Source organism: Sinohyriopsis cumingii, chromosome 10, assembly GCF_028554795.1.
Source record: "Sinohyriopsis cumingii isolate HCF-2022 chromosome 10, ASM2855479v2, whole genome shotgun sequence".
NCBI classification, from domain to species: domain Eukaryota; kingdom Metazoa; phylum Mollusca; class Bivalvia; order Unionida; family Unionidae; genus Sinohyriopsis; species Sinohyriopsis cumingii.
Window position 1 is genome coordinate 21,781,447 of NC_142970.1, and position 18,365 is coordinate 21,799,811.

General features: G+C 34.5%; 1 protein-coding gene across 1 annotated transcript in view; it reads left to right on the forward strand.

Moving 5' to 3' along the window:
• LOC149789705 (uncharacterized) overlaps positions 1-17,761 on the forward strand; it is a 92,196-nt gene extending 74,435 nt beyond the window's left edge. The window contains exons 11-14 of the mRNA XM_089973099.1: positions 7,756-7,883; positions 9,982-10,476; positions 14,406-15,014; positions 16,178-17,761. Coding sequence (XP_089829225.1) covers positions 7,756-7,883; positions 9,982-10,476; positions 14,406-14,984 — 1,202 coding nt within the window. The 3' untranslated portion in view covers positions 14,985-15,014; positions 16,178-17,761. The remainder of the gene's footprint in view (positions 1-7,755; positions 7,884-9,981; positions 10,477-14,405; positions 15,015-16,177) is intronic.
• The last annotated feature ends 604 nt before the right edge of the window (positions 17,762-18,365 follow it).

Sequence of the window (18,365 nt, forward strand, 5' to 3'; positions counted from 1 at the left end):
CACTTCCATTTAGACTTAACAACATCCCTTGGGTCTTCACACATCTCACGAACCATGTAATGACTCATGTCCGAACCATTTATACAGCTGCCAGTCATGCTACCTGGATGACATCCTGCAAAAAAATACCAGCTATAGTTGTATTTTAAATCACTACATGATAAATCATGTTACACTGCCTAAACATCTAGGTTTTCCCATCAACAAGGATAAATCCAACCTAGTACCATCTTAATAATTTCTTCACCTAGATATGAAGTTCAATATACAGGCAAACATAATACATCTCCCTCATGATTGTGCATTGAATGTCCGAACCATGGTGGGTTCTTTACTTTCGATGAAGACTCTAACTGGATGGGAATTTCTTTGCCTACTGGGCTTTCTCAATACAGCAGATCTCTTTTTTTCTAGATTACCCTTTTATGCATCATTGCAATTTATTCTTCTGTCATGACGGAGGCCGAAAGTCTGTCCACTAGACTAACCCTTCACCTTCTGCACATAAATGAGTTACCATCTGCAGACTTGGTGCAACCAAAGTTGGCTCACTTGTGGTATACCTATGTAAGTACAACCACCCGGGATTACAATTTGTACTGTTGCAATTACCAGAGATGCTCTCAGGTTGTGTGATTCACGCAACCTTTTACGAATTCCCGCACTTGGGAGGTGATGATGCGTGTGAACTCTCACTTATTAATTTCATGTCATGCATATGAAAATTTACCCAAGATACAACTCTATTCAGCCGTTCACCCTCAAAGTACTTGTGTAAGTGGTAAAAATATTATACCGCTTGTCACGATGCACACTTTTTCGTAACTGTTTGCACATTAGGCCCCGTAACAAGCATTGTGTCAAGGTTTGAACCTTGCATAAACAAAGTTTTGCAAATGCGCATTTATAATATGGCCTATCTGGAAGACCCGAATTAGTGGAATCCCAATGTTATTCATCTGTAAATGAGAATATAGTTCGGCTAATATTGGCTGATGATAGTAATGAAGGCAATTTATTTTTAATGTCGGGAAATATATCAGAATATAGGAACTCAGAACGTATTAACAGAGATACAAGTGGATGATTTGGAACCAACAAAATGACGTTAAATTGGAATCCAGTATAGATGACGGATGGCCCAAAACAGAAAGCATGCCAATCAGCTCCATATTTTGGCAGCACATGTTTTTTTTTAAAATTGAATGAGGAAATTGTAGAAAAACAAGTGAAATTAAAATACAATTTAAAAGTAAAGTGCACTTTTTTAATAAACCTACTAATACATATAAAATTTGATGCAACATCTGTTAAATATTTGGATTTCAATAGAAATCTTACAGAGTGGATTAGGAAGAAAGATATGGATATTGATGTGTTATGTATATATTGAACCTTGGTCATTTTATTCTTCCCATCATCTTTGTTCTACTCAAGCCCCCTTTATTATTTTGAGAAGGGGAGTGGGTGGAGGAAATCCTCCCTTAAATTAAACTCATGGAAGCATCTCTGAAAAATAGAAGGGTGGGGAGCTCATCTAATACCATCCTTTCGGGAAACCAGTGTTTGTATGGTCTCCGCAGGAATGAAATCTGCATAGCAATGTTCTGGCGCTGAAGGTCATTTTGAATGCCTTTCACTGGTAGCAGGAATGTTTAAATGTTAAGTCCTCATTCTGTCCAACAGGCCTACAAAACGACAAGGAGGAAACAAGTCCCCAGCCCATTGCATCCTGACTTAGGGCTTTCTAAAGTGGTATGGTTGACAACAGATTAATGTTTAAGTTCACCATTTCCCAGCATTCCTAATCATACTAGCTGATTCTTTGTCCTGGAACAATCAATTAATATAGACATAATTGTCTCCCATCACTCTGTTGTCTCTCTTTTGTATATCCGATGGGACCCGTCATTGGTGGAATTGTTTACAACATGTGGAATAGGTAACAATATACACAGCCAAATACTTTAGCTCTGTGCCCAAAGTGCAACCTATGTTTGCAATTAATCTTGTAGGACAAAAGCCCTTTGAAACCTCTTTCAGGGGTACCTCTGGAATGCCTTTAATACAAGGCCTGCTTCCTCATGACATTAGTGACTTTGGGCAGAATTATTGAAATGCATGCAGCAGACCCAAACTACATAGTTCCAACAAGATGGGTCAGACTTACTTATGAGTGCATCGTCTTTCATTGCCAAGAAAAGGCTTCCTTCCATGGGTAATCATACTTTACTTATGACTGCATATTCTTTCTTTGTCAAGAACAGGCTTCCTTCCCCAGTAACCAGACTTTACTTATGTCTGTATTATATATCATTGCAAACTCGCTTCCTTCCACAGAAAGCAGACTATACTTATGACTGCATCCTCTATCATTGCCAAAAACAGGCTCCCTACCACATTAACCAGACTTTAGTTATGTCTGCATACTCTATCATTGCCAAGAAACGGTTTCCTTCCACAACAGCCATTCTTTACTTACGATTGCATCCTCTATCATTGCCAAGAACAGGCTTTGTTCCACAGTAACCAGACTTTACTTATGTATCATCTATCACTACCAAGAACAGGCTTCCTTCCACAGTAACTAGACTTTACGTATGGATGCATCCTCTAATGACTGCATCCTGTATCATTGCCAAGAATAGGCTTCATTCCACAGTAACCAGACTTTACCTATGACTGCATCCTATATCATTGCCAAGAACAGGCTTCCTTCCACAGGAACCAGACTTTACTTATGACAGCATCCTCTATCATTGCCAAAAACAGGCTTCCTTCCACCGGAACCAGACTTTACTTATGACTACATCCTCTATCGTTGCCAAGAACAGGCTTCCTTCCACAGTTACAAGGCTTATGACTGCATCCTCTATCATTGCCAAGAACAGGCTTCCGTCCACAGTGACCACACTTTCCTTATGACTGCATCCTCTGGCATTGCCAATAACATGCTTCCTTCCACAGTAACCAGACTTATGACTGCATCCTCTATCTTTGCCACGAACAGGCTTCCTTCCACAGTAACCAGACTTTTCTTATGACTGCATCCTCTATCATTGCCAAAAACAGGCTTCCTTCCCCAGTAACCAGACTTTACTTATGACTGCATCCTCTATCATCGCCAAGAACAGGCTTCCTTCCGCAGTAACCAGACTTTCATCATGAAACCTCTGCCTATTTTACATACATCAGCTCCAGACCCAGTTTGAAGTGGTACCGTAATAGAACAAGATCCGTTGGGTGAGATAATGCCTATGCTATCGCTGAAGAAAGAACATGGGTGTATGTCAACATGGATTATCTCGTCATGCATATGGAGAAATCATGCCAACTCATATGAACTTTTTACGCTTTTCAACTGACAAGGTTGGAGCAGTTGCCAGCAGTATAGTATTTGACCAGAGCTGTTCTCTAACCGACACCATTCAGGCAGTGGGATGGAGATCATGGTCCACATTATCTAGCTTTTATCCCCAAGATTTGTCATCCCAAAGAGATTGAACTGATCTTCTGGACCCATACATATCCAAAGCTCAGCAGGTCCCCATTCCAGGCCAGTCAACAACTTCCTAAGTCGCCGCTTTTCGACTTCTACTGGATATATATGGAATGGGGAATGTGTTCTTTATTTGAAGCCACTTCCTGACAGATGAAGTCCCTTCCAGTCGGGTTACCTACAAGCTGTTTCTTATACCTAAAGCGATCGGTGATTGTATCTACAGGGCAAGGGGATGTATCTCCCTCCATTTCTTGCTTATTCTCTGAAGGTATTATGATTGGGGCAACGTTTTCAAAGAATAAACCAATTCTCCTAGTAAAATATTTTTTCAGCAATCCTTGCCCATTCTAAATGCATACATGTTTTCCCAGCCTCCCCACAATTACATCCATATAGAGCTTTCCTTACACTCAGTAGCAGTCGAGTATTATCAGCATTACTTCTTTATACACCTCATAGATGAAATGAAATTACTACATTGTTGATGAAACTCAACCTGGTACTCACCATTTCTATTGCGAGTTATGTCTACAAAAATCTCACAACCTAAATGCTCATTTCATCAGAGGTCCAATATTCACATGATAACAACAATAAACTCATTTCCATTTTTGTTGTAAATAAATTGGAAAATGATAAATGAAAGCCATTGTTTGTGAAAAACCCAAACGGTCAACTAATTTTCAACTTATTTATTCCAAGAACAACTAGCAGAAAGTTGTCAAAGCATCCTGGACAAAGCCAGATTCATGAAGCAGAGAACATGTCATTTTGGTTGTCTAGTGGTACAACAAAACCATCATGGACGCATGCTCCATTCTTGATAAATTGGAATGTTCTCCAATGTGCTGTATACATAATTTGTGATAAAAAACACAAAGCAAATGATAAGCATTTTTATGTTGTATCCGTACTAGAAACATAGTTTTAGAATCCAATTAAGATCTTGAAAAAGGAAAATAGCTTTCATCTTTTTGTCTCATCATGAGTAAAGACCATTTTGACCTTTTGCTATAGATGTTCATGGGTCATGTGCCGTCCATCCATGGAAAATGACTTCTTACCATACAGGAGTCCATACTTGAGGCACACAAGGAATATGGGATTATGTCATTAAATTCTCAAAAGTCCATATTTCATTCACATTGGTAACTAAGCTTATATCATCATTGTCATAGACAGATTAGAACTACTACAAGTGAGGCTCCGAGTGGCTGAGTGGTCTAAAGCGCTGTCCGTTACGGATCACTGCCATCTCATCTCTGTCAGCGTGGGTTCGAGTCTCAGATTCGGCCAATGTGGGTGTGTGATAAAGCCTGCCCGTAGCTTTCGTGGATCAGTGGTTCTTTCCAGGGGTTTTCCTGGGTTCTTCCTCCACCATTAATACTGGCCGCCATGTATAGCCTATCATGTGCTGAAAAATGGCGTTAAACCTTACAACAACAATTACTGCTACATGTGTTACCACTTGAAGTTCCAAATTCCATTCGATCAACCTTGGTAAATAAGATTATAGTATTATTGTTGCAGACAGGTGCTGTAATAAGGGTTACCACTCTAAGGAACACATCGTAATTGTTGTAGAAAGGTTCCATAATACATAAGAAATGATCATATTAATCAAATGCCTTGCATCAGATCCATTTTGTTACCTCTTAAGATATAAAGCAGGTAATTTACTATTCATAGGCCTGATCCAGCCCACGACCTGGTATTGTCCACCTATTGACTTCATTGGGGTGGGGCGTGGCTTTAACAATTTCTGATCTGTACCAATGCCTGGAGAAAATTCCTTGTGCCTGATATTCCTCATCAATTTCTGTGAAACTTGGTAAACGAGTTTAATTCATCATGGGAACTGAGGAGTTTGATTTTGATCAATGTTAACAGATGCTTTATTATTAGGTTATTGTTTTGAATCCAAGAAGATGCGTTCCACAAGAAAGAATGTTATGCTGATTACAAACAATGAAACAATATTGATCACAAACAATATCAATCACAATTAGACGATAAGCCGATAAACACGAAATTTTTTAATGACTTAGATAAATGGTTTTAATTGTGAATAATTCACTTTCAAACCGGGCTTCTTTTATGGTGCAAAGACTTGTTATGGTGCAAAAGCCCATCTGGCTGGTTTCTGTGTGTAGTTGCTGTTGACAGATTTGTCAATTTTTTTGTTTGCAAAAGTCTGTCTTGTATGTTTCTGTGTAACTGACATTGATAAATTTGACAAGTCTCTTGTTTGCAAAAGCCGGTCTTGAATGTTTCTGTGTGTATTTGCTATTGACAGAGTTGACAAGCCTCTTGTTTGCAGAAGCCAGTCTGGCATGTTCCTGTGTGTATTTGCTATTGACAGATTTGACATGTCTCTGTTTTGCAAAAGCCTGTCTGACATGTTCCACTGTAGTTGCTCTTGACAGATTTGACATGTCTCTTATTTGCAAAAGCCCAGCTGGCATGTTTCTGTGTGTAACTGTTATTGACATGTTTGACGAGTCTATTGTTTTCAAAAACCCATCTGATATATTGTTGTGTGGAACTGGTATTGACAGTTTTGACAGTTTATTGAACGGGTGATTGTTTTGTTCTACACACTCGCTGTTCTAAGACATTGCATGATGTAAAACGTTTTGTGTATTCACAAGAGGTCAACATATTTTATTAAAATAAGGAAACTAGAATTGTACAAGATTGTATATATGCCCAAAGAAAATTATCAGGCATATGGGTTCGACAATAATACAGTTAAATTAACCAAAATTTACCCCATCTTATCTGATTTTTAAATTGCAATTAACTTACTTTATAATGTAATTGGTAAGCTCAGTACTGATATTGCATCAGATGAGTATGTAGTGTAACTTCAAAATGACTAACACTAAACGTTTGGTTTGAATTTTTCTCCACAGGTAAGTCATTTAAATATGTAGTGCAACTTATAAATGACTGACACTAAACGTTTATTTTGAATTTTTCTCCACAGGTAAGTCATTTGATTATGTAGTGTAACTTCAAAATGACTGAGACTAAACGGTTGGTTTTAATTTTTCTCCACAGGTAAATCATTTGAGTATGTAGTGTAACTTCAAAATGACTAACACTAAATGTTTGGTTTGAATTTTTTCTCCACAGGTAAGTCATTTGAGTATGTAGTGTAACTTCAAAATGATTTACACTAAACGTGTGGTTTGAATTTTGCTCCACAGGTAAGTCATTTGAATATGTAGTGTAACTTTAAAATGACTATCACTAAACGTTTGGTTTGAATTTTTCTCCACAGGTAAGTCATTTGTGTATATATGGTAACTTCAAAATGACTATCACTAAACGTTTGGTTTGAATTTTTCTCCACAGGTAAGTCATTTGAGTATGTAGTGTAACTTCAAAATGATTGACACTAAACGTTTGGTTTGAATTTTTCTCCACAGGAAAGTCATTTCAGTATGTAGTTCCTGTGTAACTTCAAAATGACTGAGACTAAATGTTTGATTTTAATTTTTCTACAAAGGTAAGTCATTTGAGTGATGCCAAGTAATCAGGTGGTCATATTTTGAGTGCCTGAAGTTTGTATATATCACATAATTTTAGTTTCAGACTAGAAACAACTTGAAATTCTATGAAAAAAATATTTGACATTGAAATTACAGCCATTTTTTGGTGACACAATGACAATTATGAATATGTACCCTTAAATGTACAATCATGTAACAGTAATTTTATTGTGTCACTGACAGTTATGAAGTATCTACACATGCATGTACATTACCATTTTTCTGTGAAATTGTAAGCCAACAAAACTTAGTGGTAAAGTTAATGAAAGTACATCTACATGATATTTAGATTACTACATTAATACAACCACATGATAATTATATTAGTACATTAATACATCTATATGATATTTATGATACTACTTAAAAATGTATCTACATGATATTTATATTAGTACATTAATACAACTACATGATATTTATATCAGTACATTAATACATCTGTATAATATTTATAATACTAATTAAAATGTATCTACATGATATTTATATTAGTACATTAATACATCTACATGATATTTATATTACTACATTATTACATCTACATGATATTTATATTACTGCATTTATACATCTACATGATATTTATATTAATGCATATATATTTATATTACTACATTTATACATCTACATGATATTTATATTACAACTTAAAACAATGACTTTTTATTCTGGTGTCATTCTTTTCATTTCTAGATGCCATCTGGACAGAGAAGAACCACCAGGAATTCCATGATCACAAGGATCATATCTTGCTCCTAATGGAGAAATTAAATATCATTGCAACGCCAAGGTCATTTACTGAAGAAGGAAATGAGCCCAAGGTACGTTTTTAGATATCCTGAAGTTTTATTACTGCACTTGTATTGACCCTACCATATTCTGTTGTATTGACCGTACTATATTCTGTTGTATTGACCCTAATATATTATGTTGAGTTGACATTGCACATGTATTGACCCTACTATTTTCTGTTAAATAGGCATGTGGTGTTGATGGATAGTGATTTCATTTAGTTGAATTAGCAGATAGTGTTGATGGATTATGACTGTATTCTTTGAAATAGGCACATAGTGCTGATGAACAGGTATATAATACTGATGAATACGCTTATAATGTAAACATAAAAGCATGTAGTTTAAATATGTAGGCATATATTGTTAATTAACAGGTATGATGGATATGCATTTCTTGTTGATGGATAGGCATTTAGTGTTGATGGATATAAATGTGGTGTAAATAGATAGGCACATATTGTTGACAAATTGGCATATAGTGCTGATGGATAGGCATATAGTGTTGATGGATAGGCATATAGTGTTGATGGATAGGCATATAGTGTTGATGGATTGCCATGGAATACTGATGGATAGGCATACAGTGTTGATGGATAGGACAGTACCGATGGATAGGCATATAGTGTTGATAGATAGGCATATAGTGTTGACGGATAAGAATATTGTGTTGATGGATAGGCATATAGTGTTGATGGATAGGCATACAGTGTTGATGGATAGGCCTGTACTGTTGATCAATTGTCATACAGTAGAGATGGATCGGCATATAGTGTTGAAGGAAAGGAATATAGTGGTGATGAATATGCCTATAGAGTTGATGGATTGCCATACAGGACTGATTGATATGCATATAGTGTTGCTGGAGTGGCATATAGTGTTGATGGATAGGTATATATTGTTGATGGATAAGCATATAGTATTGATGTATAGGTATATATTGTTGATGGATAAGCATATAGCATTGATGTATAGGCATGATGTGTTGATGCATATGGTTATAGTGTTTAGGGATATATATATATATATATAGTGTTGAAGAAAAGGAATATAGTGGTGATGAATAGGCTTATAGTGCTGATGGATAGGCATATAGTGTTAATTGATAGGTATATAGTGTTCATGGATATGCATATAGTGTTGATGGATAGGCATGTAGGGTTGATGTATATGAATATAGGGTTGATGGATAGGCATATAGTGTCCATGGATATGTATATAGTGTTGATGGAAAGGCATATGGTGTTGATGGCTAGGTAGATAGTGTTGATGGATAGGCATATAGTGTTGATGAATAGGCATATAGTGTTCATGGAAAGGCATATAGTGTTGAGGGACTAAAATGTAGGGGGACTGATATATAAAATGCTAAAATGTATGGGGACTGGTGGATAACATATAAAATATATGGGGACTGTGGGATGAAATACTAACATGTAGGGGGACTGGAGGATAAAACTAGTTTTAATTTTGCAATACTTACCTGATGGTATTACTTAGTCCTTACACAAAAATATAATGACAAAATTACATGTGCTAGGTCACATGTTAGACTTCAAGAATTTTCAATAAAGTCGTTATTTTGGAATACAAAGTTTCGTCATATAGAACAGGATAATTTCCATCATGAAATGGTCAACTACACTATGCAATAGCAACAGGTAAGTATTGCATCATTAACATTTCCACCCACTCGTCCGAAATATAAACTTCATTTATTAATACTCGTTGTATATGAAACAATCCTTTTAATGCGGAATTTTCACAGGAAGATTTAAAAGGAATCTTGTAGGTCATCTTGAAAATCTTTTTGTCGCTAATCCACCTGAAGTGAAAGTCATATCTACATGTGGTTTTCCAGTCAGTCCAAAATGAAATAAGTGTCAATATCATATCAAAATTGGGTCACACAGAAGCCATAATCAAATTCTTGTTATTGCTGAACTTGTTTGAAATTATGTTTCACTTACATGCTTTTCTATCCTCGTTTTTACAAATTATTCATTTCTACCCTAAATTGTACTTGCCTATGACCTTTATTTGTGTTTATAAGTCTAGGTTTGAGTATTTTTGACTTGTATTTTCTGTATTTCTGTGTGTGCCTATATATAATATATTTTATTGTTAGGTGGAGAGCTACTTCCTTGCACCTTTTATGCTTCATCAGAAATGTCCAAGAGAAGTTATCTCCCCAGATCGAGATCCCCGGATTGTGAGCACGTTAGATCTGAACTGTGAGTTTACGGGAAAGTTTTTGCCACCCCCCATCTTCCATAGGCTTCTTGCTGCCTGTGTAGCTCACTGGCCAGTTGCCCAAAATAAGGAATCCTCCAAAAGTCTCATTTTCTGTGGCAGTTGTGTGTTTGATCTTGACCTGTTCCACAGATTGACTCTGTACTACAGGAACCATGTGATATGTGCAAGAATAACGAGGATGGTGATTGATGAAGTCAGGACTCCTGATGCAAAACTTTGCAGCAGAGTTAGAAAGTTCATTACATTGAATCTCTCCAATATTATCTCTTACCTTGGCGAGACCCTACAATACGCACTGCATGTACAGAGTCCACCATCCCGAGGAGTCCCTGAAGCTCGCATGTTTCAGATGTGGTTTACAGATGAGGTAAATTGTTTTCAACCTTTACTGAGGGATAATATGATAGTATTGACTTCCCCTTCGACTACTGTTCTCCCATAATGTTATTAGGTTGAATATGCAAGTCTATGGGCGGAGATTGGTCATTATATGGCATTATATAACACTCCTGTTCTCTTATCTGACTAGGAATACAAGTCCATGGGTTAGATAAGTGACTAGACATCCCACCAAATAACACTGTAAGATAGCAGTTACTAAAAGATAATACACCAATTAATCTAGTCTGGTACCTGACATAATGCAACATTATTGAATAACTGTAATAGTCGTTGTCATATGCCAGAGTAAATGGACAATGTGCACTGTATTGTCTTAAGATAAAATTCTTTAATTAACCAACCCAAATCAAAAGCTATATAATGTAAAAATTCAATCACATGTGTTTTATATACTTGTATGCATTATATATTTTTACTAATCAATCGAATGCTTGTACTTTTATTATTCCTTTTTTAGCATCTTTTAGTCTATGTATATTTTTTTACATCAGTGTTAGTTTGCCTGGCTATAAAGATTTATGGAATTTCTCTGCATCCACCGATGACTTGCCACTACTCAGGAAGTCGTACTTCTGATTCATTTGTGATCAGGCTATTAAAGCAGGCTAATAATATCAATATATGGTATAAGAGAGAGAATGGGAGACTAACAGATTAATGAGGTGATATTGTATGTTATTGGCTAACTACTGTACCATTATATTGTATACGACTTTGATCAACCTAGGAATTTGAGCATATCCGATGATGATCTCAGAAGACTTTGCTAATGGGGATGTCCCATGCATATTGAAGAAGTGATAATGCAACTAAACTGAATCTGTTGCCACTCCTGAGTTAAAATCAGATTGTGATTATATTCTTTATATTATTTTACCTCAAGACGATTTTGAAGGTGTTTGATAATGAACAAGTTCCATGCACTTTATCATAATGAAATAAGGTCGATTTTGATTGAATGTGATAGTTACAACCCTGTAACCTCTATTTATTTATTTAGATCCACGTATATCAGTATAATGAATTGATTTGATTGGATTGGATGTGGTAGTTACAACCCTGTAACCTTTATGTATTGAACTAGATCCATGCATATCAGTATAATGAATGTATGGTCGATTTGATTGGATGTGTTAGTTACAGTCCTGTAATCTGTACTTATTAAACGAGTTCCATGCATATCAGTATAATGAATATGAATTCGATTTCATTGCATGTGTTAGATAAAGCCATGGAACCTGCATTTATGTCATGATGGCAATCAAACTTAAGGCCTTAACTTTATCAAGATCTTAAATGATTTAGATGAGTTAGATCCCCCATCAGAATTAGCTCTAAGTTTTGAACAAAGTCTGTGATGTTGCAGAATGTTCAAGAATATTTAAGCTGAATATTAATAAAGCTGAAAGATATAAATGGGGTCACGTGTATTTGCAACTAAGAGTGAAATAATACATTTTAAGATATTACATATAACATCAGTTTAATCTGAGATGGAATTATTATTTTTAATTCAAAACTGTTGAATACAAATCATTTTAATTGCTCCTAGCTCATTTAAAACTGGAATTTATTAAACCTTTCTAGAACTTTGACCTCAATAATTGTTGCCCCATATATCGAAATGTTCCCATTGGACATATGGAGTCGGAGAAGTGATCATTTCCATTGTTTCTAAATAAACCTACAAAGTTGATTAGATTTTTGTCCATTTTACAACTAAATAGTTCCAGCCGACATATTTTAATGTATGTGCTGTTTAATCGTTTAACTGTTCAAAGTGTTTAAAGCTTAGAAAATCAAACTGATAATCATTCAAGTTTGTTTGAAAGGTTTCTTCCCTCACTCAGTGTATTTAATGATCTAGCTGACTGTCGATACTCTTGTACATACTTGATGATAAAAATATTAATTATAGCAAACGTACTCAATTTTTTTTTGGTTTTCTTTGAAAATATTCTTATGATGCATTGTGCTTTTACGAAATTTAGCTGACTTTTTATGTATCTATAGTCCTAAAAGGAAATGGTGTCAATTTGATATTCATTATTGCCACAACATAAGCCTTCTTGAAATATTTTGGTCATTGCTCCTATAGAAAGGACAGTTACATCAGCACTGTGCTATCACCAACATACTTTGAACGATGTATTGCTTATCCTAATTTAAAACAGTATTGATTTTGATATCCAATATGTCCATGTTGAAAATTTGATCATCGAAACTATTAAATGGCAAGTGATTTTGCCGTTTCCATCAGAAGAATTCACAGGACTCTATTGTTAGAACTAGGCACTAGGCGCCATTGCAGGCAGCATGAGTATGAATGTATATTTTATTTGATATGTTATGTCCTCGATTAAAGCATTTTAGTAAGCTGAAAATGTTTTATGCTGATGTAGATAGCGGTATTACCACCAAATACAATATTGTTCTGTGTTCGAGGTTAGCGCTTGGTATATACGTGTGGTTGGATTAATATTCACTGTACATTTGTGTTTATAATTTATATTCCTGATTCAAATGCCACATAAATTCAGCCTCTAAATGTGATGAAGATACACTTTATTTAAGTAATTGTTTATTTCACTATTATCTATTCATTTACAAAGAAAGGACTTTTTGAAGTGCCAAGTATTCTTGAATGATCAGTTGGATTTCTTTTGCCGAGCTATTCTTTCCTTGCAGTGATTGACATCACTATGAATTGCCACATTGCAGACATGACTAAAAAATTAAAGCTTCGTGAAAATCCAAATCATACACAAATAACCATTAAGATTCAGTCTAATGTGCAAATGTACCGTGATGTGTTTGATAAACACATCTTGCTTAATGCTAAATTAAACCTGCCAACAAAGTGAGCTTTCATGCACCAGGAGTCCTTACCTATGACTACTTTAATCCTGTTACAGGGAGGGGTGTGTTGTGTATAGGTTAGCATGCTATTTCATTAGAGCTAGGCAACAGGTTCCATTTCTAATAGCATGAGTTTGAATGAAATTCTGGTAGGCATCATACATATATAAACTGTTTTGAAAATATTGTTATCATTATATTAATTTATTTCATATAATTATGTGTCCATAAACAATTTAATGGGATCCAGTACAAGCTAATTTTATGACATGTATTATATGTATATCAGTGTCACAAGATGTATATATATATATATATATATATATATATATATATATATATATATATATATATATATATATATATATATATATATATATATATATATATATATATATATATATATATATATATATATATATATATATATATATATATATATATATATTTCAAATTGTTAAATTTATTCCTTCTTTATTTACGTTTCTTTCTTCAGAAATGGTGATATCTACCATGTTTGGCTTTAAGGTGTACCATTATTAGCGTGAATGTAGCTCAGAAGTGTAATCAATGCCGCATTAAAAACATGTACATTATATATATATATATATATATATATATATATATATATATATATATATATATATATATATATATATATATATATATATATATATATGTATATTCTCTCCATCAAAATCCTTCCTCCCTACATATAAAGATTGGGGAATATGACTTATTTTATCTCAGTTTGTTTTTTGTTGTTGCTTTTTGGTGGGTGGATATATGTATATAGTAGTGTTGATGAATGGTCAACCCCAGTTAGATTTATACTGGTTTTAGAGCAATTTATTTTCTTTAATATGCGGTCATAGGTTAAACCTGTTCTTTACTTATGTCAAAATAAAATAGTGCAAAACTTTTCTTCACGATGTTTACATTACTGGCATCAACCTGTACTGTTATTTACTACTGTATGTTTAATCATTGAAATCATCGATATATGTAATAATATTTGTCCTCCATTTCATTTAGGAGCATGCTCCTGATGCACCCATAACACCGGAACACATGAATCATGCTAGACTCTGTGTTGCTTTAGTAACTGTTTGTGGAAATGCCATGAGAGAAATTCTCCTTAGCAGATTTCCTGTGCAATACAAAGACATATACCAAGCTATATTGGCCAATAAAGTCAAATTGACCAGGAAGCAGGGTAGACCTCTTCTTAACTCGGATCAAGTTCAGCTGGTTTTCCCAGATCCTCAGGGACAGAAAACAGGAACGGTAGACCAGTTTGACCTTTCGTTGCTATATACTCTGATCAGAAATGTCAGCACAGTTCTTGCTCCATTGACAGGATGGGGAAATGATCCACAAAATCAACCAAGAGACAGTTCTCTAGGAGCTAGTGTGGAACGAATTCGTTTATATAGAAATTGTATCAGTGGTCATTCCGCAGATGGAAAAATTAGCCGAAAAGAATTTGAGGATTACTGGAACAATATTGATGCAGTACTTCATGATATTGAATCCGTAATTGGCAGACAGGTATACAGCTCAGAGCTGGCAAAGCAAAGGAGTCAGGTGATCTCCATATATCAGGCTTGGTAGCTACAACAAATGATAATTGAGATGCAACAGGTACAAAGTAAAAATATTGTGTTTATGATATGATGGTAGAACATACATGTAACTCATTCTCAAGAATGTGGTAAAAAAAATATGGTTTTAGCTAAACCCACCCTTTTGTTTTCTATGAAGTTTAAGCATTACTATTTTCAGGATACCTAATGGATTTTTGAACAGGTGAATGCCAATATGTAGTGTGCAATTCACGACAAAAAATATCAGGTTGGAGAATATTCACATGATTTTCAAAATAATCTCAGTCTTGATTTAAATACAGTGTCACCATATCATCTGCACATACCAATTACATCACATTTTTGTACAGTCTGTGTCAAATCATGCACACACAATAATTACGTCAAATTTTTGTTTAGTCTTTGTCATATCATGTGTACTTAATAATTACTTCACATATTTACATAACAGTATTTAGCATAATAATTAAAAGTTTTACATTTGTCATCAAATCATGTTCACATAATAATATAAAACAGCATTTGATAGTCTGTCTTCACAGCATGTACCATGAATAATTAAATCAAAATTTGATGGAGTATGTCTTCACAGCAATAATCACGTCATAATTTGTTATTAGCTGTTTGTTTTTCGAATTTGTTCTACTCCACGATGAAAGTATGCGTTATTTTAAAATTAAAGCTAATTGTATTACCTCCATGAAAATGATTTCATTTAACTTGTACATGCCATTTCTCACCTCATTACCATATAGGAATGAATATAAAGTTCTATTTTACGGGGATATCAACGTCTCCCCGATCTCCTATAAACAACTGCACCTTCTTGACCATAGGGGCTTTTCCAGTGATCTGTATGTTTTTATAACCTCTATTACTTATATATATGTTGCATTGGACATTTTGTCAAATGGTACATACATACTGTATGTAAGAAAATTGAAAGAATATATGATGAGATTGCATTTTGTAATAGTTTAAAGTAACTAATATTGCATTATGACATTAAATATTACATAGAAAAAACATATATTTTTCATATGTCATAACAATGTATGGACTTCAGTTATATTGCACACTTGCAAATGGCATTGTAGTAAAGTTTGTGACATGCAGAATCAGCTTACTTTTTTCCTGACTAACTCATTCAGCTCATGGAATTTTCAAAGTTTAAGACAAGAACTGTATGATTTATTTCAGCATTTTCCAGTCAAAGGCAACTACCCTTGTGGAGGAGGAATGAATGCTTGACTAGTTCCTATGGAACAGCAGAAACATCCCCAGGACACGTCATTCCATGTCATGAATCAACTCATTACTTTATATGGCATATTTTTTATGTGGGCGGAAACATCTGACAACATCGATATGGAGAAACTAAAAACAGGTGTTGGCTGTGGTGAAACACAACATAATTATATGCTGACTACCATGGAGAAACACAATACATATGCAGTGTTTACTATAGAGAAATACAAGACAGTTATAGTGTTAACTGTGGATGAACACAAGACAATTAGTGTTGACTATGGTTGCGTAGAAGACATTTATAGTAGTGTCTATGGAGAAACACAAAACAGTTATTATGTTGACTTTCAGGGAAAAACACAAGACAGTTATAATGTTGACAATGAACAACAAAAGATAGGTGTTTAATATGGAGAAACATGAGACATTTTTTAGTGTTGGCTATGGAGATAAACAAGACAGTATGTTGACTATGGAAATATACAGGACTATTAGTATGTTGAGTATGGAAATACACAAGACAGTTTGTATGTTGACTATGGAAGTACACAAGACATTTTGTATGTTGACTATGGAAATACACAAGATAGTTTGTATGTTGACTGGAAACACACAAGACAGTTAGTATGTCGACTATTGAAATACATAAGACAGTTAGTATGTTGACTATGGAAATGCACAAGACAGTATGTTGACTATGGAAATACACAAGACAGTTTGTATGTTGACTCGAAATATACAAGACAGTTTCTATGTTGACTGGAAATACATAAGACAGTATGTTGACTATGGAAATACACAAGACACTTTGTATGTTGACAATGAAGGAACACAAGACAATTACAGTCATGACTATGGAAATACACATGACAATTATTGTGCTGTCTATATAGAAACAATGCATATATAGTTTTGACTTTGTAAATACACAAGACAGTTATAAAGTTGACTATTGATGGAGATAGTGTATAATGGTGGCGCAGTAACTGAAGAAAATATATTTAAAGATTTCATTAGTTGTGCATTTTCTCAGTATTTTTTAAGACTAATGTTTGAAACTCCTTTTTTTCTTTAGAGGTGTGTTTGACCAACAATATAGTATTAAAGAATGACTGTACAAAGCATGCAACTGAATTCACTTGACACTTCATATTCCTGTTTTTATCATTAGTTGTATCTCAACCATGATTATATGGTCAGCAATATCATTTATTTTATTTATACTTTTTTATTTCCTTGCTTGCAGTTATTCTGAGTTTATGTGACAAGGTTAAATAATGAGACTAATAGTGTTTCATTTCTAATAGAACTTAATGCTAATATATATAAAAGGAAAACTTCAATCATTGGAGGCAGGCAATTTTATAAAGCCTTCAATAGCATATGCTTCAAAGAATGTTTTTGAACCTCATGCTGTTATGCAGGGTGGCTGCCTGTTTGGCACATAATACTGTAGTAGTCTCTCACCAAGAGTTCATATGTTATGCTGTCATTAGGGGATAAAGTATAAGAAATCAAATAAAACTAAATGTTGTATATCGACTTCAGTTTGTTAAATAGATAATCGAATAAAACTGAACCGATTTATTTATTAGCCAGTGGCATATCTCCATATATATAGGTTCCTATGTTGTGTTCACACATCAGTTTTAGCATTTTCTGTGTTGATGCCAGACACCAAGAATGGACTATACTAACTTTGACTATATTCAAAGTATGCGTAATTATATTAATGTAGAGAGCAGAACAAATGATGCGATATTAGTAGTTCATCTCATGTGGTTTCTTTTATTTATTTCCTGTATGTCTGCTATTTAGATATGAAAGCGTGAATAACAACCTCTAAGTATTATGTAAAGAAGTATAAAATTACCCAACCCCCTGCAATTGACCCTGGCCTAACTGGAATAACTTTAGCAAACAAAGTATTAGATTGCAAGACCATTAATTGCAATCTCGGCAGTAAAATGGATACATTTAAAATCTTTAGGAGTTCATTTACGAACCTCAAATACAATCCAAATTATATGGACACTGTACCACAGAATGCTATCCATTTACTCAACGTCATATGATCATAACTGGATCATCTGGGAGTGGTAAGACAGTTGTTACTTAATTTAATAATGAGATGGCTCAA